The sequence below is a fragment of the Electrona antarctica genome (assembly GCF_951216825.1).
Source record: "Electrona antarctica genome assembly, chromosome: 12".
Lineage (NCBI taxonomy): Eukaryota > Metazoa > Chordata > Actinopteri > Myctophiformes > Myctophidae > Electrona > Electrona antarctica.
Genome location: NC_136793.1, coordinates 703,046 through 726,439, shown reverse-complemented (window position 1 = coordinate 726,439; position 23,394 = coordinate 703,046). Strand labels below are relative to the sequence as shown.

Below are 23,394 nucleotides of genomic sequence, written 5' to 3'. Positions count from 1 at the left end.
GACCGTTAAATGGCGTGTAGTAAAGGGTTATATCAATAGGTTGGTAGCCGCTAGACAGCGCCATCGTTCTTCCCATCGTGAGGATCAATGCACGCGCCTCCCATAAGGATCCACTCACACTGTTGTTTTAGTCCAAACCGTCCGGCGTTCAGATGTAAATCTGATCGCATCGTGATGTCACCGCTTGTTGTGAAACCTGAGACATGTCGGCTGCTGCTCGAAAAAGTTTTCTCTCGTTGTATTGGGCTGTATTGACCATAGATATATATAAGAATGCTAGATAGCTCACCCGCGCTCTGGCCAATGGATAGCGACGTTGCTACGTGGCGGCCATCTTACTTCGGACAAGACTCTTGAGTTATTTTGTACTGCTGTTTATTAACACCATGCTGAAAACACTGTGCTGTAAAACACCGTAGAACTGACAAACAAAACATTAACATGGTTCATATTACATAACATTCACAATAATACATGACTTTCACAATAAGATTCACAAACAAATACAATACTGACCACTTTGCCTGCTTGCACATGAATGGGGGGGGGGGGTCAACTTGGAACCTTCAGTCTTTCTTGGAAAAACCTTTTTGTTTTCTCTTCTTTTCTCTATTTTACTTTACTTCACTTCGTGTACTTAACTTTACTTTCTTCTGCTTTACATTTTAGTTCACTTTACTTCGTTCACTTTACTTCTCCTAGTTTTCTTCTTGTCTACTTTGCTTTCTTCCTTCCAAATGTTTTCTTCCTTCTGCACAGAGCTCTCTCTCATGTGATCTGCACAGTGCACTCTCTCTCCTTCAATGTAATGAGACTTCTGCCCTCTCTCTCTCACTCAGGTGTAACCAACAAGCTTCATTACCAGAAGCACAGATGCAACAAAGACACATAATTGAGGAACCAGACCCTCAACACATAGAACACACTTTGAGTGCCCCCAAAAGGACAAATACAACAAAATGAAAACCTTGACATGGCAGCAGTAACAATAACATTGTGTCTATATGGGGCATGTACTTTTAAATAACCATAACTTGCTCAATTTTCAACCGAGTTTGGTTTGTTATAAACATCAGAGACGTCCGCATACTTATATGCTTTTATACGACGTTCATATAAAATTAAGCAGATAAGCGTCCTGAATCATAGCCACGTTGACAACGTTTGTAATAAACCAACCCGTTTGTAAATCCGTCAAGATTTGAGCGAGTTATGACGTTATGTTTTTGTTTGAGCTGCCATAGAACTGTATACTGTACTGAACCCCCGAAGCAAGATGGCCGCCGGGTGAACTACGTCAGAGACTCCGCTTTGAGCCATCTAGACTTTTTATATATATCTATGGTATTGACGGTAATAGAATGGTGCCTATATAGGGGATATAGCTGGCACCCTGCGGTCATTTCAAATGAACAGCAGGGGGCGCTGAAAGTGTTAACTAGACAGTATACAAAACAGAAAAAATACAAACATCACAGCACTCTTTAAATGGACACTCAGGATTTACTGTAGCTGCAGCACAGTCCTAACCTGACTCCGCCAGATGGGGCAGCAGAGAGTACACTGGGTTCCCCCCTCCTGCTAGTGTACTCTCTGCTGCCCCATCTGGCGGAGTCAGGTTAGCACAGTCCATGAGGGACAGCAACATAGCTATTCAGAATGGGAAGACACAAGACATTCAAATGTATATAAAAGCAGTGGTTGCCAAAACATTTCATGTCAAGGACCCCCAAAATGACACTTATTAGCCCACGGACCCCCATTTGAAGAGACATGCCACGGTCGCCCCCATAAGAGAAGATCTTTACAGCTCTAGCAGTGATTCTCAACCCGTTTAATTTCAAGGACCCCCAGTTTGATAAGCAACAGGCTACAGTCCCCCATTTAATGGCCTTTCTATCTCTGGGACCCCCAATGTATATTGTAAAATATATGTTAATTTAACTCAGAGAGTGTACAAAATGGACCCGTTAGGGTCCATTTGGTTCCATTTGTACACTCTCTGAGTTACAGACCCATAAGGGTCCATTTGGTTCCATTTGTACACTCTCTGAGTTACAAACGCATAAGGGTCCATTTGGTTCCATTTGTACACTCTCTGAGTTACAAACGCATAAGGGTCCATTTGGTTCCATTTGTACACTCTCTGAGTTACAGACCCATAAGGGTCCATTTGGTTCCATTTGTACACTCTCAGAGTTACAGACCAATAAGGGTCCATTTGGTTCCATTTGTACACTCTCAGAGTTACAGACCCATAAGGGTCCATTTGGTTCCATTTGTACACTCTCAGAGTTACAGACCCATAAGGGTCCATTTGGTTCCATTTGTACACTCTCAGAGTTACAGACCCATAAGGGTCCATTTGGTTCCATTTGTACACTCTCAGAGTTACAGACCCATAAGGGTCCATTTGGTTCCATTTGTACACTCTCAGAGTTACAGACCCATAAGGGTCCATTTGGTTCCATTTGTACACTCTGTTGAGTTACAGACCCATAAGGGTCCATTTGGTTCCATTTGTACACTCTCTGAGTTACAAACCCATAAGGGTCTATTTGGTTCCATTTGTACACTCTCAGAGTTACAAACCGATAAGGGTCCATTTGGTTCCATTTGTACACTCTGAGTTACAGACCCGTAAGGGTCCATTTGGTTCCATTTGTACACTATCTGAGTTACAGACCCATAAGGGTCCATTTGGTTCCATTTGTACACTCTCAGAGTTACAGACCCATAAGGGTCCATTTGGTTCCATTTGTACACTCTCAGAGTTACAGACCCATAAGGGTCCATTTGGTTCCATTTGTACACTCTCTGAGTTACAGACCCATAAGGGTCCATTTGGTTCCATTTGTACACTCTCAGAGTTACAGACCCATAAGGGTCCATTTGGTTCCATTTGTACACTCTGTTGAGTTACAGACCCATAAGGGTCCATTTGGTTCCATTTGTACACTCTCAGAGTTACAGACCCATAAGGGTCCATTTGGTTCCATTTGTACACTCTCTGAGTTACAGACCCATAAGGGTCCATTTGGTTCCATTTGTACACTCTCTGAGTTACAGACCCATAAGGGTCCATTTGGTTCCATTTGTACACTCTCAGAGTTACAGACCCATAAGGGTCCATTTGGTTCCATTTGTACACTCTCTGAGTTACAGACCCATAAGGGTCCATTTGGTTCCATTTGTACACTCTCTGAGTTACAGACCCATAAGGGTTCATTTGGTTCCATTTGTACACTCTCTGAGTTACAGACCCATAAGGGTCCATTTGGTTCCATTTGTACACTCTCTGAGTTACAGACCCATAAGGGTCCATTTGGTTCCATTTGTACACTCTCTGAGTTACAGACCCATAAGGGTCCATTTGGTTCCATTTGTACACTCTCTGAGTTACAGACCCATAAGGGTCCATTTGGTTCCATTTGTACACTCTCTGAGTTACAGACCCATAAGGGTCCATTTGGTTCCATTTGTACACTCTGTTGAGTTACAGACCCATAAGGGTCCATTTGGTTCCATGTGTACACTCTGTTGAGTTACAGACCAATAAGGGTCCATTTGGTTCCATTTGTACACTCTCTGAGTTACAGACCCATAAGGGTCCATTTGGTTCCATTTGTACACTATCTGAGTTACAGACCCATAAGGGTCCATTTGGTTCCATTTGTACACTCTCTGAGTTACAGACCCATAAGGGTCCATTTGGTTCCATTTGTACACTCTCTGAGTTACAGACCCATAAGGGTCCATTTGGTTCCATTTGTACACTCTCAGAGTTACAGACCCATAAGGGTCCATTTGGTTCCATTTGTACACTCTCAGAGTTACAGACCAATAAGGGTCCATTTGGTTCCATTTGTACACTCTCTGAGTTACAGACCCATAAGGGTCCATTTGGTTCCATTTGTACACTCTCTGAGTTACAGACCCATAAGGGTCCATTTGGTTCCATTTGTACACTCTCTGAGTTACAGACCCATAAGGGTCCATTTGGTTCCATTTGTACACTCTGTTGAGTTACAGACCCATAAGGGTCCATTTGGTTCCATGTGTACACTCTGTTGAGTTACAGACCCATAAGGGTCCATTTGGTTCCATTTGTACACTCTCTGAGTTACAGACCCATAAGGGTCCATTTGGTTCCATTTGTACACTCTCTGAGTTACAGACCCATAAGGGTCCATTTGGTTCCATTTGTACACTCTCTGAGTTACAGACCCATAAGGGTCCATTTGGTTCCATTTGTACACTCTCTGAGTTACAGACCCATAAGGGTCCATTTGGTTCCATTTGTACACTCTGTTGAGTTACAGACCCATAAGGGTCCATTTGGTTCCATGTGTACACTCTGTTGAGTTACAGACCCATAAGGGTCCATTTGGTTCCATTTGTACACTCTCTGAGTTACAGACCCATAAGGGTCCATTTGGTTCCATTTGTACACTCTCTGAGTTACAGACCCATAAGGGTCCATTTGGTTCCATTTGTACACTCTCTGAGTTACAGACCCATAAGGGTCCATTTGGTTCCATTTGTACACTCTTTGAGTTACAGACCCATAAGGGTCCATTTGGTTCAATTTGTACACTCTCTGAGTTACAGACCCATAAGGGTCCATTTGGTTCCTAACTATCATTCAGCATGGGGACCCCCTGGAACTCCCTCAAGGACCCCGGGGGGTCCCCGGGTCCCCGGACCCCCTGGAACTCCCTCAAGGACCCCGGGGGGTCCCCGGACCCCCTGGAACTCCCTCAAGGACCCCTGGGGGTCCCCAGACCCCCTGGAACTCCCTCAAGGACCCCTGGGGGTCCCCTGGAACTACCTCAAGGACCCCTGGGGGTCCCCGGACCCCCTGGAACTCCCTCAAGGACCCCCGGGGGTCCCCAGACCCCCTGGAACTCCCTCAAGGACCCCTGGGGGTCCCCAGACCCCCTGGAACTCCCTCAAGGACCCCTGGGGGTCCCCGGACCCCCTGGAACACCCCTGGGGGTCCCCGGAACCCACTTTGGGAACCATGCTCTGTATTACAGACTTCTAGTCTAGACGTAATACCAGATCAAACGCAGCAACAAACCGCTCACGCTCAGCCATGACAACATGCAACATCGTGCAATAGTGTGGCACGATCATCCCTTTGAAAGATTAGTATAATTATGACCTGAGATCACAGCAGTGCACCACAGGAGCATAACCACAGAGTTATGGCGCTGATGTTTCTTGAAGTACATTACAATTGTATAGAGGGTATGCGCTTGACATCATCGTACCTGGAAGTTATGCGGGAACGCTCACTGAGTGGCAAAAAACTACTTTCTGGCCTTGACAGCCCATTCATCCAAACAGAAAAGTCCTGTCTGATTGCTTTAAACAATGTTAAACTCACCAACATTGCAGCTGTACGAAAAGCTTGAATTATCCTCTTTCTATCTGCAAAGTTTTTGTTTCATACAAATCCACCATAGAAAAGTTATGAGCTACTTTCTGTCAAGAAATGCCCAACATTTGATTATTTTTCTAAGTGTCAGAGTTTGGAAGTGCTTGTTTTCAATAACACAACATTTTGCTGCCTCCTGCATTATGTGACATTTAGAAACAGGTGGTACGCAGGACGGTTGAGTGATTTCCAACGAGCGCTTCCAAACTCCAACACTCCATGCTGCTCAATGTTTTGCCACTCAGTCTAGATGAGGGGGGCGTGTCCTGATGGGAAAATCATGCATGAGCATACTCTCTATTAATATGTCCCCAACTTCAAATTAAGAATTGTGTACAAAAAGATGACACTTTAGAGAAGTAAAAACTCTTCTGTTATTGTATTCTGTAATTGTCGACGCCCTTCATCTGGCGGGGTTATTCCCAATGAAAATCTTTCAGCACAATTGTGTTGAAAAGTTTGACATTCTTTGAGCAAGCACTTAAAGGACCACTTCAGCACTTTTCAACCTATCTTCATATAATAGGTCCTCACTAATAATCATGATACATGATAAACAGTCTGATTATTTGGATGGAAGTAAACCAAGCTTTCTACTCGCTAGTAAGATTCGGTATAATGAAGGATTAGCTGATATAACTTCAATTTTTAATGAAACTGGTACACTTCTGAATGACCCCTCTCTTATAAACTTAGAATTCCAAAAATTCTACAAGAAGCTATATACATCCAATACTACTAACACAATAGAAATGGAAACCTTTTTCACAGGACTAGAGCTCCCTCATTTATCCCCCACCGAGGTAGAATGTCTAGAAGCCCCTATAACACTTAATGAAATCTATGACGCGCTTAAATCTATGAACTCCGGGAAATCTCCTGGGTTAGATGGTATCCCTCCAGAGCTATACCAGACGTTCTGGCCTGAAATTGGACCTATAATATTAGAAATGTTTCAAAAAGCTACTAGGGAAGGGAACTTCCACAGAGATGTAAATACAGCCATTATATCTTTATTACATAAGAAAGGAAAAGACCCTAACCATTGTTCCAACTATAGAGCAATATCACTATTAAATGCAGATGTAAAACTGTACGCTAAGGTCATATCAAGACGGCTAGAGACTGTGCTTCAGACCTTAGTAAATCCGGACCAGACAGGGTTTGTAAAACATAGATTAGCTTCAGACAATATACGTAGATTACTTCACATTATACATCTTGCGCCAAATATAATATCTCCTTGTGCCATACTTTCAATTGATTGTGAAAAAGCATTCGATAGATTACAGTGGCCATATTTATGGTATACTTTAAAAAAAATGGGCTTTGGGGATGGTTTTATAGGCATGCTACAGACACTCTATAATAACCCAACTGCAATTGTCCTTACTGGAAACCAATGTTCAACGCCATTTAGTATTGCAAGAGGCTGCCGCCAAGGTTGCCCAATCTCCGGTTTATTATTTATCATTTCTTTGGAAATCTTAGCACAAAAAATTAGACAATCAGAAAATGTTAAACCAATAGTAGTACAAAATACATGTCATAAAATATCATTATATGCCGATGATTTATTGCTGTACATGAATGAGGTGTCCTCCACACTACCTGCTGCATTAGAGATATTTGAACAATTTAGTAAAATATCCGGTTACAAGATCAATTCAACCAAATCAGCTCTACTACCGTTAAACAAGGCAATGTTAGATACCCAAATAGACACTACAATCCCCATAGTGCATTATTTTAGATATTTAGGCATTGATATATATGCAAACTTAGAAACAATAATATCAAAAAACTACAAACGATTGCATAATGCAATCAAAGACGATTATGATAAATGGGGTAAATTAAATCTTTCAATAGCAAGCCGTATCTCAATTGTGCGGATGAATACACTACCTAAAGTAAATTTCTATGTGAGCATGTTACCATTAGAAATACCCCACGGGTTTTGGGACAAGATAAAAACATCGGTATCAAAATTCATTTGGAACAAAAAGAAACCAAGAATAAGAACATCCATATTAGAACAGAGTAAGGAGTGTGGAGGACAACATTTACCTAATTTTGAACTGTATTACATATCTTTTACACTTCGTCCTTTGCAACATTGGTTTTCAGACGAAGGCCAGACGCCTTGGGTTCAGATAGAAAAAAATATTGTATCACCACTTTTGTTGAAAGATACCTTGCTCTGTAACCTGACTGAAGAATACTGTATAGAGAGTTTTGGTCCTATTATTGCTCATGCCGTCCGAACATGGAAACGTACAGAAAACATACTTAAATGGGAAAACCCATGGCACAAGAAAACGCCAATATTTAGGAACAATCAATTACTCATAGGCCAAAGACCCATTATATTCCATCAATGGCAAAGGTGTGGCATTAACATACTTCCAGACATGATGAGCAATGATGGACTTATGTCATTCCAAGAACTCAAATCCAAGTATAATCTGCCTGGCTCCTCCTTTTTCTTTTATTTACAGTTACGCACTGCAATGCGTACATATGGAGTGCCTTGGAACAATAATTTGCCCAAACATCCAGTTATCGAAATGGTTACCTCCGATATTAACAAAGGTTTTGTCTCTCGCGTATATGGAGAATTACAAAAAATGTCAAATAACTTTATGGGAATTACCACAATATGGAATATAGACCTGAAAGATTATGGACATGTGGATTGGAGGAGAGTGTGGAACAACATTACTATAACATCTCGCAATTATAACCATCAGATGATGCACTATAAACTAATACACAGATTTTATTTAACTCCAAGAAAACGCTGTCAACTTCAATTAGTACCAAACCCTGTATGCACCTTGTGCCCATTGAGAACTGTGGGCACATATATGCATATGTTTTGGGAATGTTCCAGGGTCAAGACATTCTGGTCTCGAGTAGCTAGGACCTTATCTGAATTGTTTGAAATCGAGGTACCATGTCTCCCTCAGATTTTGCTATTAAATGATGACTCCACACTCTCCTTACCAGTCATTCAAAAAAAAGTATTCTTTGCTGGAGTTACTGCTGCAAAAAATCTCCTGGTGTCTAGATGGAAACCTCCTCATAGCCTTTCTGTAAAAAAATGGAAAATACTATTTCTGAATGTATTAGGGTTGGAAATATCAATTGCGAGAGCTAATGGAGCAAAAAGGCAGTCTATCGAAGCACTTACAGATGCGGTAGAAAAGGTCAAAGCACAACTATAATATCATATTTTGTATGTATGTATGTATGTATGTATGAAATGTATGCCCACCTTTCAATCTTATTAAGCCTACCTGCCAATATGCCTATATACTGTAAAATGTTGAACTAACTGATGAAATGTCTTTTCTTGTGGCAACGATAAGTGGAACCTTGGGGAGGGTGGGGCGATGGGGGATTTGAAATGAAAATGAAAAATGCTCAATAAAAACTTGGTCACAAAAAAAAATGATACATGATAAAATGGCACGATTTTTTTCTATTCGGTCTGTGTCTCATAGGAGGGCTAGTGGGCAGTTTAGAAACCGTCCTCCAGTGACATCATCATTAGGCAGGTTTTTTTTTAAACAAGATTTTTTTTTACAAAAAAGTTTAGATTTTCATTATCGTGAGAACGATGGCTTCCATTTTCGCATTGCAACTTTTCAGGACTAGAAAGCCTGCAGTTTCTATTAGCTTGTATTCCCCATCGATGATGTCACTGGAGGACGGTTTCTGAACAGCCCACAGCCCTCCTATGAGACACAAACCGAGTATGAAAAAAATTGCGCCATTTTTTCATGATTATTAGTGAGGACCTATTATATGAAGATAGGTTGAAAAGTGGTGAAGTGGTCCTTTAAGTACTGTACTTAAGTATATTTTAGTGATATTTGTACTTTCTCGAGTATTTCCAATACTTTACTTTTACTTCTACTTTACTTCGGATCCAGTATACTTTTACTCCACCACAATTATTTGAACCCTTTAGGAATTACTAGTTCAGTCAGACAACTCACGAATAGATTTACCAATATTTATTACAGAATGAGTAATGAGTGTGCATATGATATTTGACTTGGCGTTCGGCTCTGCTGGATTTCTCCCTGCTCGGCAAGATTAGGCAACAACATAAAACATTAAGAGCAGGGAGATAGATATACAATAACCCCCCCCCCCCCCCCCCCAGGGGGAGCATAAATAACAGAGCCCACCGGTGGTGCTGGGGTGGTGGTGGGATCAAACGTCACATACAACCAGGGACCATATGCAGAGGAAGGCAGGAAGAGCATGCAGTCTAGTGAGCTTAAGTAGCCCGCCCAATTGGTCAGCTGACTGCCGCATCGGCGAATGACGTGAGGGTCTTGCACACACTTGTACACCCACATAGTAATGCAGCATGTTAACGCCTTGAGTATGCTCCTTTGAGTATGGCATGAACCCCCTCGAGTATGTCTGACTGAACTAACTCCGCAAGCTACGTCTCATTTACTTTGTAAATTTAGATTTGTATTACTTTTATCACTTCATATCATTCCCCACTGATCCCGCAGCTCCGTAGCTGCACTGGTGAAGGGGAGCACTTGATTTCCTTACACACGCTGGCCGTGCGGGCGTGCAAGCATCGCACGCACTCAAATGACTGTGAATGTGTGGCTCCAGGCAGCCCCGTAAAGACATCAAGCGCTATTCTCCCGTCACATAGCCTACTTGCCGAGCAAAACAAGGAAGTGTAAGGCTCGCTCTGGTGGGCGCAAAGCGTAGCTACTTTTGTGAATTTAATAGTTTTATTAGGTTAATATTGCTATATGTTTGTAACCGGTTTAGAAAAGCAATAAGCCACTCGAGGTCCCAGCTTACCGTGGATTTCATAATGGTTGAGAGGGTAGAAGACCAATGAGAGGGTAGAAGACCAATGAGAGGGTAGAAGACCAATGAGAGGGTAGAAGACCAATGAGAGGGTAGAAGACCAATGAGAGGGTAGAAGACCAATGAGAGGGTAGAAGACCAATGAGAGGGTAGACCAATGAGAGGGTAGAAGACCAATGAGAGGGTAGAAGACCAATGAGAGGGTAGAAGACCAATGAGAGGGTAGAAGACCAATGAGAGGGTAGAAGACCAATGAGAGGGTAGAAGACCAATGAGAGGGTAGAAGACCAATGAGAGGGTAGACCAATGAGAGGGTAGAAGACCAATGAGAGGGTAGAAGACCAATGAGAGGGTAGAAGACCAATGAGAGGGTAGAAGACCAATGAGAGGGTAGAAGACCAATGGAGGGTAGAAGACCAATGAGAGGGTAGAAGACCAATGAGAGGGTAGAAGACCAATGGAGGGTAGAAGACCAATGAGAGGGTAGAAGACCAATGGAGGGTAGAAGACCAATGAGAGGGTAGAAGACCAATGAGAGGGTAGAAGACCAATGAGAGGGTAGAAGACCAATGAGAGGGTAGAAGACCAATGAGAGGGTAGAAGACCAATGAGAGGGTAGAAGACCAATGAGAGGGTAGAAGACCAATGGAGGGTAGAAGACCAATGAGAGGGTAGAAGACCAATGGAGGGTAGAAGACCAATGAGAGGGTAGAAGACCAATGAGAGGGTAGAAGACCAATGAGAGGGTAGAAGACCAATGGAGGGTAGAAGACCAATGAGAGGGTAGAAGACCAATGAGAGGGTAGAAGACCAATGAGAGGGTAGAAGACCAATGGAGGGTAGAAGACCAATGAGAGGGTAGACCAATGAGAGGGTAGAAGACCAATGAGAGGGTAGAAGACCAATGAGAGGGTAGAAGACCAATGAGAGGGTAGAAGACCAATGAGAGGGTAGACCAATGAGAGGGTAGAAGACCAATGAGAGGGTAGAAGACCAATGAGAGGGTAGAAGACCAATGGAGGGTAGAAGACCAATGAGAGGGTAGACCAATGAGAGGGTAGAAGACCAATGAGAGGGTAGAAGACCAATGAGAGGGTAGAAGACCAATGGTTTTATAATGGTTGAGAGGGTAGAAGACCAATGAGAGGGTAGAAGACCAATGAGAGGGTAGAAGACCAATGGTTTTATAATGGTTGAGAGGGTAGAAGACCAATGGAGGGTAGAAGACCAATGCCGCATCGCAACACATTGTGAGCTGATGTGAGCTGATGATGTATGATGATAAGAGCGCCGCTCACTTCATATGGGTGTGATTTTTTTTATACATTTGAAAAATGGGACATTCCGCATATTGAGTACTTTAAGTACATTCTGATGCCAATACTTTTTACTTAAGTACATATTGAATTCCCGACTTTAACTTGTAACAGAGTATTTTTACATTGCAGTATTGATACTATTACTTAAGACAAGTAAACCAACCAGATTGATCGTTCAAAGTGATTGGCATTCAAGCAATATGAGTGTAAATTGATGGTTTGTTTGATTACAATATGTTTGATTACAATCATCTTAACTTTACGGTGCATTTTCATTACAATGAGAGGAGGAAAAAAAACAGTTCTTTAAAATAATTGGAGAACAAAAATGTTTTTTGGGGTACGGTACGTCCTCTGTGGTGGCTTCTCACTGGCGAGGTGAGCCAGAAGGGTGTATACTTACAGCATTTGTGGCAACACAGAAAGGTGTGGGGAGTAACTTATAACATTGTAGTTACAATGACATCGCCCTATTTATACAATTAATACGAGGCAGTGCTGAAGCCAGTCAGGGTGCTCTCCGTGGACCGTGGTGGTACGTAGCATAACCCTAGATATTCCTGTCGGCAAAATAGTATGTACAGCTTTCTGTTTTATAGGCATCTCTTTCTGAAGGAAGCTGAGCAGAAAGCAAGCTGCAGTTGGCCTCGGTGAGAAACGCTACGATGTTACTGTTCATCCTTGTGTCCTTGTCGTTCGGATGGCCTCAAATAAACATATTTTTCTGACAGTTTTGAACAGGTGCCTCTGGTGTTACTTGAAGACCGGGTCATTGTGATGGTGCTCTTGTCAATGTCATTTGCATCATCTAGTCGGGCTTGGCTGTATCCTCCAAAGACATACATGACCTTCGTCCAGTACACACACTGACATGATGTTTTTAGTATTTTAAAGTGTACTTTTTTCAACATTGAAAAGGCAGATTCGTCCACTGGTTCTCAACATCGGGTCCGGGGCCCACCAGGGGGTCCAAATGGACCATTATGGGTCTGTATCATCAGTTACAGATTGTTACAGATTTGCACCCTCTCTGAGTAAAATTCCCTCTGAGGATTGTACAGTGTAGATTGGGGGTCCAATAGATGCCACATGGGGGGGGGGGGGTCTACGTTATCGTCTGATGGGTTAATCAAAGAGTCCGAAGCCCATGTCGTCGTCTGACCCTTCGGAGTCGTACTTCTCTTCCTTCTCTTCCTTCTCTTCCACGGCGGCTGCCGCGGGTTTAGCCGAGCCCGCGGCGGACGCAGCGGGAGACGCTATGGCGGCGGTGCCGCCGCCCGCTGGCACGGACGCCAACCTGGTCAGGCCGGAGTTTATGACCTTGTTGATGTCCTTTCCGTTCAGCTCGCCGACGACCTTGTTCAGGTGCTCGTCGTTGGCCTCGATGCCCACGCTGCCCAGGATGACCTTGATGTCGTGGGCCGAGGGGTTGGCGTTGCCGCCGAGGACGGCCAGGAGGTAAGTGGCGACGTAGCGCATTCTGAGGAAACCGTTTCTACGGTGGTTTATGGTGCAGAACTGTCTTGCTCAGTGATCTATGGGCAGATCTGGGGGCGTGGTCTGAGCAGACACACGGCAGGTCATTCCTTTTAAAGGCCAGTTGACATTGTTGCGATGATGGCGTCGTGATGTCATTACATGATGATGTCATTACTACGTCACTATTGTGGAATACACCATGAACGTAACTCAAACTGTATATGGCCAATTTCTCGGAAACGTGTACGTCACCAAGAGGGGGGCGGCGTCGTAGCACACCTGATAGTCGCTCAATGTAAACAAACCAGACAAGCCAACAAGTATGGCGGCCGCTAGCCTGGCTAATAAGCCAGACTCAAATCACACTGTATTTGAGTCTGGAGATGCTGTGTATGGATCTTGTTTCCCGGGGGCGGGTTCAAACATTTTCTCTTTGACGCAATTGGTTAGAGCTACTGTCAGTCAAAGGTCTCAAGCATTGAACGTCACTGTACCAAAGCCCGCCCATATTGCATACCGTGTCCCGATTGGCCACACCAGTTCTCTGGTGTAGGAAATGGGCGTACAATTGAGCCTCTCCAGACCGTAATCCGCCGGCAGGCAATTTTTTTTGCCAACGGCTGATTCGGTCTGGCCTATTAGCCAGGCTAGGCGGCCGCTACCACGTGACACATAATAAGTGTCACGTGGTAGTGGCCGCCATACTTGTCTGGTGTGTTGACGCCCCCTCCAGGAGATTTTGGTACACACTATAGCCCCTTCAACAGTTGATTAGGCTGTATCCTTATGCCCAAATATGGAGTTATATAAGACACCAGAGCCATAGAGTAAGACAGAGTTACGACAACTCCGTTGACTTCATGGGGCTTCAGTCCAACAGGAAATAAAGCCTCTGAACAGACTCAAGTCCCGCCACCCTTACAACAAGGTGGCACAAAAGATGCTACGTTCCATCCCGGAGGAATCATCCACCAGTGCATGGAGGACTCATCCACCAGTGCATGGCGGACTCATTAACCAGTGCATGGAGGACTCATCCACCAGTGCATGGAGGACTCATCCACCAGTGCATGGAGGACTCATCCACCAGTGCATGGCGGACTCATTAACCAGTGCATGGCGGACTCATTAACCAGTGCATGGAGGACTCATTAACCAGTGCATGGAGGACTCATCCACCAGTGCATGGCGGACTCATTAACCAGTGCATGGAGGACTCATCCACCAGTGCATGGAGGACTCATCCACCAGTGCATGGAGGACTCATCCACCAGTGCATGGAGGACTCATCCACCAGTGCATGGCGGACTCATTAACCAGTGCATGGAGGACTCATCCACCAGTGCATGGCGGACTCATTAACCAGTGCATGGAGGACTCATCCACCAGTGCATGGCGGACTCATTAACCAGTGCATGGAGGAATCATCCACCAGTGCATGGAGGACTCATCCACCAGTGCATGGCGGACTCATCCACCAGTGCATGGAGGACTCATCCACCAGTGCATGGCGGACTCATCCACCAGTGCATGGCGGACTCATTAACCAGTGCATGGAGGACTCATTAACCAGTGCATGGAGGACTCATCCACCAGTGCATGGCGGACTCATTAACCAGTGCATGGAGGACTCATCCACCAGTGCATGGCGGACTCATTAACCAGTGCATGGAGGACTCATCCACCAGTGCATGGCGGACTCATTAACCAGTGCATGGAGGACTCATCCACCAGTGCATGGAGGACTCATCCACCAGTGCATGGAGGACTCATCCACCAGTGCATGGAGGACTCATCCACCAGTGCATGGCGGACTCATTAACCAGTGCATGGAGGACTCATTAACCAGTGCATGGAGGACTCATCCACCAGTGCATGGCGGACTCATTAACCAGTGCATGGAGGACTCATCCACCAGTGCATGGAGGACTCATCCACCAGTGCATGGCGGACTCATTAACCAGTGCATGGAGGACTCATTAACCAGTGCATGGAGGACTCATTAACCAGTGCATGGAGGACTCATCCACCAGTGCATGGATGACTCATCCACCAGTGCATGGAGGACTCATCCACCAGTGCATGGAGGACTCATTAACCAGTGCATGGAGGACTCATCCACCAGTGCATGGATGACTCATCCACCAGTGCATGGAGGACTCATCCACCAGTGCATGGCGGACTCATCCACCAGTGCATGGAGGACTCATCCACCAGTGCATGGAGGACGGGGGGATGGCGTTGAGGGAGAGGACCTGCCACGCCGGCAGTGGACCCTATACTGAACCGCCTGCGCACTGGAGTCGGCTGCTTCAAATCAGCAATGAAGAGGTGGGGCTTGGCGGACAGTGCAGCATGCATGCGAGTGTGGCGAGCCTGAGCAGTCTGCCGAGCACATAGTTAACACCTGCCCCCTGTACAGACCTCCTTCACAACACATAGTTAACACCTGCCCCCTGTACAGACCTCCTTCACAACACATAGTTAACACCTGCCCCCTGTACTGTACAGACCTCCTTCACAACACATCAGTAACACCTGCCCCCCTGTACAGACCTCCTTCACAACACATAGTTAACACCTGCCCCCTGTACAGACCTCCTTCACAACACATAGTTAACACCTGCCCCCCTGTACAGACCTCCTTCACAACACATAGTTAACACCTGCCTCCTGTACAGACCTCCTTCACAACACATAGTTAACACCTGCCTCCTGTACAGACCTCCTTCACAACACATAGTTAACACCTGCCCCCCTGTACAGACCTCCTTCACAACACATAGTTAACACCTGCCACCTGTACAGACCTCCTTCACAACACATAGTTAACACCTGCCACCTGTACAGACCTCCTTCACAACACATAGTTAACACCTGTCCCCTGTACAGACCTCCTTCACAACACATAGTTAACACCTGCCCCCCTGTACAGACCTCCTTCACAACACATAGTTAACACCTGCCCCCTGTACAGACCTCCTTCACAACACATAGTTAACACCTGCCCCCTGTACAGACCTCCTTCACAACACATAGTTAACACCTGCCCCCTGTACAGACCTCCTTCACAACACATAGTTAACACCTGCCCCCCTGTACAGACCTCCTTCACAACACATAGTTAACACCTGCCCCCTGTACTGTACAGACCTCCTTCACAACACATCAGTAACACCTGCCCACCTGTACAGACCTCCTTCACAACACATATTTAACACCTGCCCCCCTGTACAGACCTCCTTCACAACACATAGTTAACACCTGCCCCCTGTACTGTACAGACCTCCTTCACAACACATAGTTAACACCTGCCCACCTGTACAGACCTCCTCCGGAGGCCGGCCTCTTCTCTTCCACGTGGGACCAGAGATAAGGGCTTGGCTACTCAATACTTGGAGTTGGACATTTGAGGATGATACACGAAAGAAGAAGAATGAAAACTATTCAAGAGACTATATAAGACTAAAACTAAACTAAAGAAATTCTGTCAAAATCAACACTGCTGGCAATACTTGTGGATAGATGTGGGCTCCACTGAGTGCATGGCGTTGGCAGGCACCTTTCATGTTGCCGTAATGTTATGCCTTTTCTGCTTCTCTTTCTGTTTTTGCTTTCACAGCCCCACACCCCCCCCCCCCCCCCCCCCTCCCCCCTCCCCTGCTTAGATGAACAATGAAGGTGAAACTGAGTCTTCTGTTGCACCATACATACTGCTGAGAGTCTCTGAACAAAATGCAGAGGCAGACTGGCTCTCCCTGCTGTGCCGCGTGGCCTGATCAACCTCAGCTCTTTCATTTAGACAACCACTTATTTTACATATACGCCTGCACCTCTCCATGACCGCTGTGTGGACACCACAGACACCTGGCTGCACCTCTCCATGACCGCTGTGTGGACACCACAGACACCTGGCTGCACCTCTCCATGACCGCTGTGCCTACACCACAGACACCTGGCTGCACCTCTCCATGACCGTTGTTTACAGACACCTGGCTGCACCTCTCCATGACCGCTGTTTACAGACACCTGGCTGCACCTCTCCATGACCGCTGTTTACAGACACCTGGCTGCACCTCTCCATGACCGCTGTGCGGACACCACAGACACCTGGCTGCACCTCTCCATGACCGCTGTGCGGACACCACAGACACCTGGCTGCACCTCTCCATGACCGTTGTTTACAGACACCTGGCTGCACCTCTCCATGACCGCTGTTTACAGACACCTGGCTGCACCTCTCCATGACCGCTGTTTACAGACACCTGGCTGCACCTCTCCATGACCGCTGTGCGGACACCACAGACCCCTGGCTGCACCTCTCCATGACCGTTGTTTACAGACACCTGGCTGCAGCTCTCCATGACCGCTGTGCGGACACCACAGACCCCTGGCTGCACCTCTCCATGACCGCTGTTTACAGACACCTGGCTGCAGCTCTCCATGACCGTTGTGCGGACACCACAGACACCTTGCTGCACCTCTCCGTGACCGCTGTGAGGACACCAAAGACACCTGGCTGCACCTCTCCGTGGCAGCGGTGGCCGAACGGATTGCGGAGCGGTCTTGATACCGGAAGGTCGCCAGTTCGAATCAGCGGTCCGACACGTTCAAATTACCACCGCTGAAGTGCCCTTGAGCAAGCTATTGAACCACTACCATGAAATGTTCCATGAGCAGGGCCTGGCTGGAAACAAGTTCTTGAGCTTAGCCCAGATACCCTGGGTAAATATAGTAACTTTATAGTAACACCACAGACACCTGGCTGCACCTCTCCATGACCGCTGTGCGGACACCACAGGGTCGCTTGCCCAAAAATAACTGCTCTAGGGGCGCACCAGTTAATCCAACGAATCAATTTAAATGTATCGACAATTAAAGCAATAAAATAATCGATTAATAATCTATCCCTGATTTAGGCATGTATAGGGTAAAGTTGTGAAGATAGACGATCTATAAGCTCACACCGGGTCGCGACAATTAAGACATTGTGGTGAAACTAACTATTTTCACTATTGCGTGATCAAAGTATTAACGCTCATGTGGTTCATATCAATAATCGATCAATCAATCGATTATTGATATGAAAATGCACCTCTCGATGAATTGATTGATCAAAACTGGAATCTATTGAATAATCGTTAAGAAAATGATCAATAATCGCAGGTCTAAACTGATCTACAAGCTACACGTAGATCCACACGTCACATTGTGACACGTAGTTAGCTACAGTAGCTAGTTAGCTTGTGGAGAAGTTATTTTGTACAATATTTAGCTTTTGCTGTAGAACTACTTGGAGACCTGGTTTGACCTGCTTTATTAACGTTGAAAGACGTAAATGTGCTTTGACACCTTAATTTGGTATTCATCGCTTCTAAACCAAACTTTTGAATCAAGCGTTGTGGAGCTGCATGAGTCACACGGATGAAGAATTGTCAAGAATTGTCAGACTGCTCACAATTTCATGGTCTGTCTTGTTTGTGACAAATCAGCTGTCATCCATTTTCAGAGGAGCAGTTGCAGCAATATCAATGTGTGAAATTCACACCCATCAACTTCAAATGAAGTCTATTATAGAGTCCTTAAAAAAGAAGCAAGTAAAGAAATGAAACTTCCAATCAACTCATCTTATTGTTTGACATATAGTAAGGGCATTTTATCAGGTATTTGACCAATCTGGGAACTAAATCGTTACCAAGACATTTCTTCACCAATGTGTTTCTAAAGGTGTCTAATAACATGTACTAAAAGTTTGAAATTCAACTCCCGTGGGAAATCCAAATTTCATCATTCTTTAAGTAGCATGTGACATATGAAACTAGGGTGTTTTCATGATTCTGAATCCATTCCAAGCATTAGTTTTGCACAAAAAACACTCCTTAGGCTAAATTAGGCCATATCCACTTGACCAAATGTGCTGACCTATGATGACGGCTATGGCCGTTTTCCTCCCAAGGAGTGTTTTTTGTGCAAAACTAATGCTTGGAATGGATTCAGAATCATGAAAACACCCTAGTTTCATATGTCACATGCTACTTAAAGAATGATGAAATTTGGACTTTTTTGCCTTATATAGGATGTTAAGGGTATGTTTCACATATTATGCTAATAACTCAATTTCCCACGGGAGTTGAATTTCAAACTTTTAGTACATGTTATTAGACACCTTTAGAAACACATTGGTGAAGAAATTTCTTGGTAACGATTTAGTTCCCAGATTTTCATAGATTTCTCTTACTAATAGTTGTACTCCACTCTCTTGCCTTCTCGTTGCTGTTTCCATATATCCACACAGGCTGCCTCCGATATTGTTAGACTCCATTTGTTACCCTGCAGGGAGGCTGCGTTGCCACACACGCCAGTGCCGGAAGAATACATACTCAGATTATTCTTGTAGTAAAAGTAGCAGTAGGCCTACCACCACCACACAATATACAAGGGCCTACATTCAGATTATTCTTGTAGTAAAAGTAGCAGTAGGCCTACCACCACACAATATACAAGGGCCTACATTCAGATTATTCTTGTAGTAAAAGTAGCAGTAGGCCTACCACCACACAATATACAAGGGCCTACATTCAGATTATTCTTGTAGTAAAAGTAGCAGTAGGCCTACCACCACACAATATACAAGGGCCTACATTCAGATTATTCTTGTAGTAAAAGTAGCAGTAGGCCTACCACCACACAATATACAAGGGCCTACATTCAGATTATTCTTGTAGTAAAAGTAGCAGTAGGCCTACCACCACACAATATACAAGGGCCTACATTCAGATTATTCTTGTAGTAAAAGTAGCAGTAGGCCTACCACCACACAATATACAAGGGCCTACATTCAGATTATTCTTGTAGTAAAAGTAGCAGTAGGCCTACCACCACACAATATACAAGGGCCTACATTCAGATTATTCTTGTAGTAAAAGTAGCAGTAGGCCTACCACCACACAATATACAAGGGCCTACATTCAGATTATTCTTGTAGTAAAAGTAGCAGTAGGCCTACCACCACACAATATACAAGGGCCTACATTCAGATTATTCTTGTAGTAAAAGTAGCAGTAGGCCTACCACCACACAATATACAAGGGCCTACATTCAGATTATTCTTGTAGTAAAAGTAGCAGTAGGCCTACCACCACACAATATACAAGGGCCTACATTCAGATTATTCTTGTAGTAAAAGTAGCAGTAGGCCTACCACCACACAATATACAAGGGCCTACATTCAGATTATTCTTGTAGTAAAAGTAGCAGTAGGCCTACCACCACACAATATACAAGGGCCTACATTCAGATTATTCTTGTAGTAAAAGTAGCAGTAGGCCTACCACCACACAATATACAAGGGCCTACATTCGAAATGCTACTCAAGCAATAGTATTGGAAACAAAGTAAAAGTACTCAAACGTTTTCACAATTTGTCAAACTGTGTTAGAGTACAAAACTAGGGCTTGATCTGTTAATCCATGCTTGTGATAACCTAAATGTAAACCAATTAAAGCCAACTAATTAAATTAAATAATGGAAATTCTCTGTACTTGAGTAAATGTACTTAAAGTAAAGTTACTTTCCACCACTACAACACGGTGGTGCCCCCCCCTGTCGGAATTTAGAAGACATTTTGTAGAATCAGGTCCTCGGGTCTTAACGTGTTAATACAGAAGTGCATGCTCCCCCTGGGGAGAGGAGTGGTACCCCCCCCCCCCCCCAGCCCTCAGCCCCCCAGCCCCCAGCCCCCCCCCGCCCCCCCCAGCCCCTGCAGACATTATGGGCGGCTGAAATGAAGCACATCCATTTCTTCACAGCCTGGGGGGTGACATGTGCGGGTCTCTGGTGGGGGGCTGGGTGCCTCCCCCTCCTCCTCCTCCTCCTCCTCCTCCTCCTACTCCTCTATACTCCTCAGTCACCAAACGCAGCACAACACTCCACTTATCAACGGGCGTTGTGCAGCGGAAACAGATCTGCCGGCTCACGACACGTCGCCGGCGTCAGGCCACTTAATAAACCCCTGTAGGCTTCCCCATATTCCATCCCCATTGGCTAAGATTGCCTTCCAAAGTTTGCGGGATTGGTCCGTTTGGAACAAAATGCCTCAAATCTTAACACAGCGTGCGATTTCTGTGAAATTATGCACGCACATTCCCACTAGGCAGAGGAAGAAATGCCACTTAAACTTTTTCAAATGAGCCTCATGGTGGCGCTATAACAGGCCAATTCTTTACCTATAACTGCACCAATCTGTGTGCAACTTTGTACAGTATGCGCACTCCCCTGTGACAGCGGTGGCCGAACGGTTTGCGGAGCGTTCTTGATACCGGAAGGTCGCCAGTTCGTATCCCCGGACCGGCACGTTAAAATTACCACCGCTGAAGTGCCCTTGAGCAAGGCATTGAACCACTACCATGAAATGTTCTATGAGCAGGGCCTGGCTGTAAACAAGTATCTGATGCTTAGTCCAGTTACCCTGGGTAAATATAGTAACTTTGCTTTGCTTTGCCCTAGAGGAAAAACCTTTGCCCTACATTTTTCGCATCTGACCCGTTTGCAAAACATCTCTGTTATATTACTCGCACAGATTTTATCCATACATCACGCAAATCGGTGAACACAATCTCTACCTGTGTTCAACACAGATCTGTGATTTTTCATATTACTCCTATAGCACACATTTTGTCCAAACATCACAAATGCTATTATCCTGGTGGAGACCTGCATGTGCCCAGAGGGCCACTATTTCTAGTTGGCACTGTTATTGTTCTGTGTGCAGGTAATGGCAGTACAGTACAATATACAGTACATGTGGTTCCACAGAGATGCTGGGCTGTGGATACATGTACTTATTGGTGAGTGATAAAAAGCCAGGTTGCTGGAGGGCTTCTACTGTATATGACAGTAAACCTCTAACGGAGACATCCGCACGGGAAGCAATTCCCAAAATGACACACACACACGAGCGCGCACGCAAGCACACACGCACACACGCACGCACGCACGCATACACAGACACAGCTTTGCATTACTATACTTGTGAGGACATCAATATTTGTACGACAGTACAAATATTCTATAGCAGTTTTCTGTATAGAAATACAAACACAGACAGCCACACACGGTCGGGCATGCACACACATGCATAAGCAAACACACCATCATAACACTACGGTGGGCACTCCAATGCATGCGTGAGCGCGTACACACACACACACACACACACACACACACACACACACACACACACACACACACACACACACACACACACACACACACACACACACACACACACACACACACACACACACACACACACACACACACACACACACACACACACACACACACACCTTAAATGCATAAAAAACACGTACTGACTGACTTGAGCCCTCAGGAGAGAAAGAGAGAGAAAACAACAGAAATTGGGTTTAGGACATCAGTATAAAACGCTGCTGCCTCTTCCAGCCAGCTGCTCTCTCAGGATTAGACCCGCCGTAATCAACGTCCTGACGCCCTCATGCACTGGTGGAAATATTATAGCTTTTACTTAAGTACACAATGCACTGTTGAGCTTGTAGATCTGCTATTTTCAAAAGACTTGCATTTCATCCATTTGAAAACTTGTGAAACATGTGGGACATTATGGGTCTGCATATAGAACGTCCTACTTTAGGTATGTACTTTAACCCATTTTGACCTGAGATCCGATTCTAAAAATGTCTTCTACATCCTGACAGTTTTCTGAAAAAGCTATGTTTCTATGTCAGTCGTTCTTCGATTTTTCGAAAATAGCAGACCTACAAGCTCGTAGCGCGCCACTCGGTGGCGCGCTATGAGCTTGTAGATCTGCTATTTTTCAATAGCTAAAGCATAACATAATGCTAACACCAAAAGGGGTTCCCGCCCAAAATGGGTACACAATGCACTGTTGAGCTTATAGATCTGCTATTTTCAAAATACTTGCATTTCATCCATTTGAAAACGTGTGAAACAACAAGTGGGACATTATGGATCTGCATATACAACGTCCTACTTTAGGTACGTACTGTACGTAGCCTACATTTGGATGACAAAAATGTTGTATATGAATTTACTTGAGTCATTCTACATTGCGGTATTGATACTTTACTTAAGTAAACAAATGATACATGTCCTTTTTTCCACCACTGGCATCTTGCCACACTGAAAGGCCTCACTCAGACCTTTGCAGCATTGCTGCATGCTTGTTGTATGAATGCTGTGAGTGTCATGGCCGCCCCAATGCATTTCCAATGGAAGTCACATGGTTTGAGGACTACA

General features: G+C 44.8%; 1 protein-coding gene across 1 annotated transcript; it reads right to left on the bottom strand.

The window, feature by feature from the left end:
- Positions 1-12,744: 12,744 nt before the first annotated feature.
- LOC306933940 (uncharacterized protein) lies at positions 12,745-13,098 on the bottom strand (the record flags this gene model as incomplete). The annotated part of the gene is made up of 1 exon (XM_079516326.1): positions 12,745-13,098. One exon carries the CDS (start codon positions 13,096-13,098, stop codon positions 12,745-12,747), a length of 354 nt encoding a protein of 117 aa, XP_079372452.1.
- Between the last annotated feature and the right edge of the window lie 10,296 nt (positions 13,099-23,394).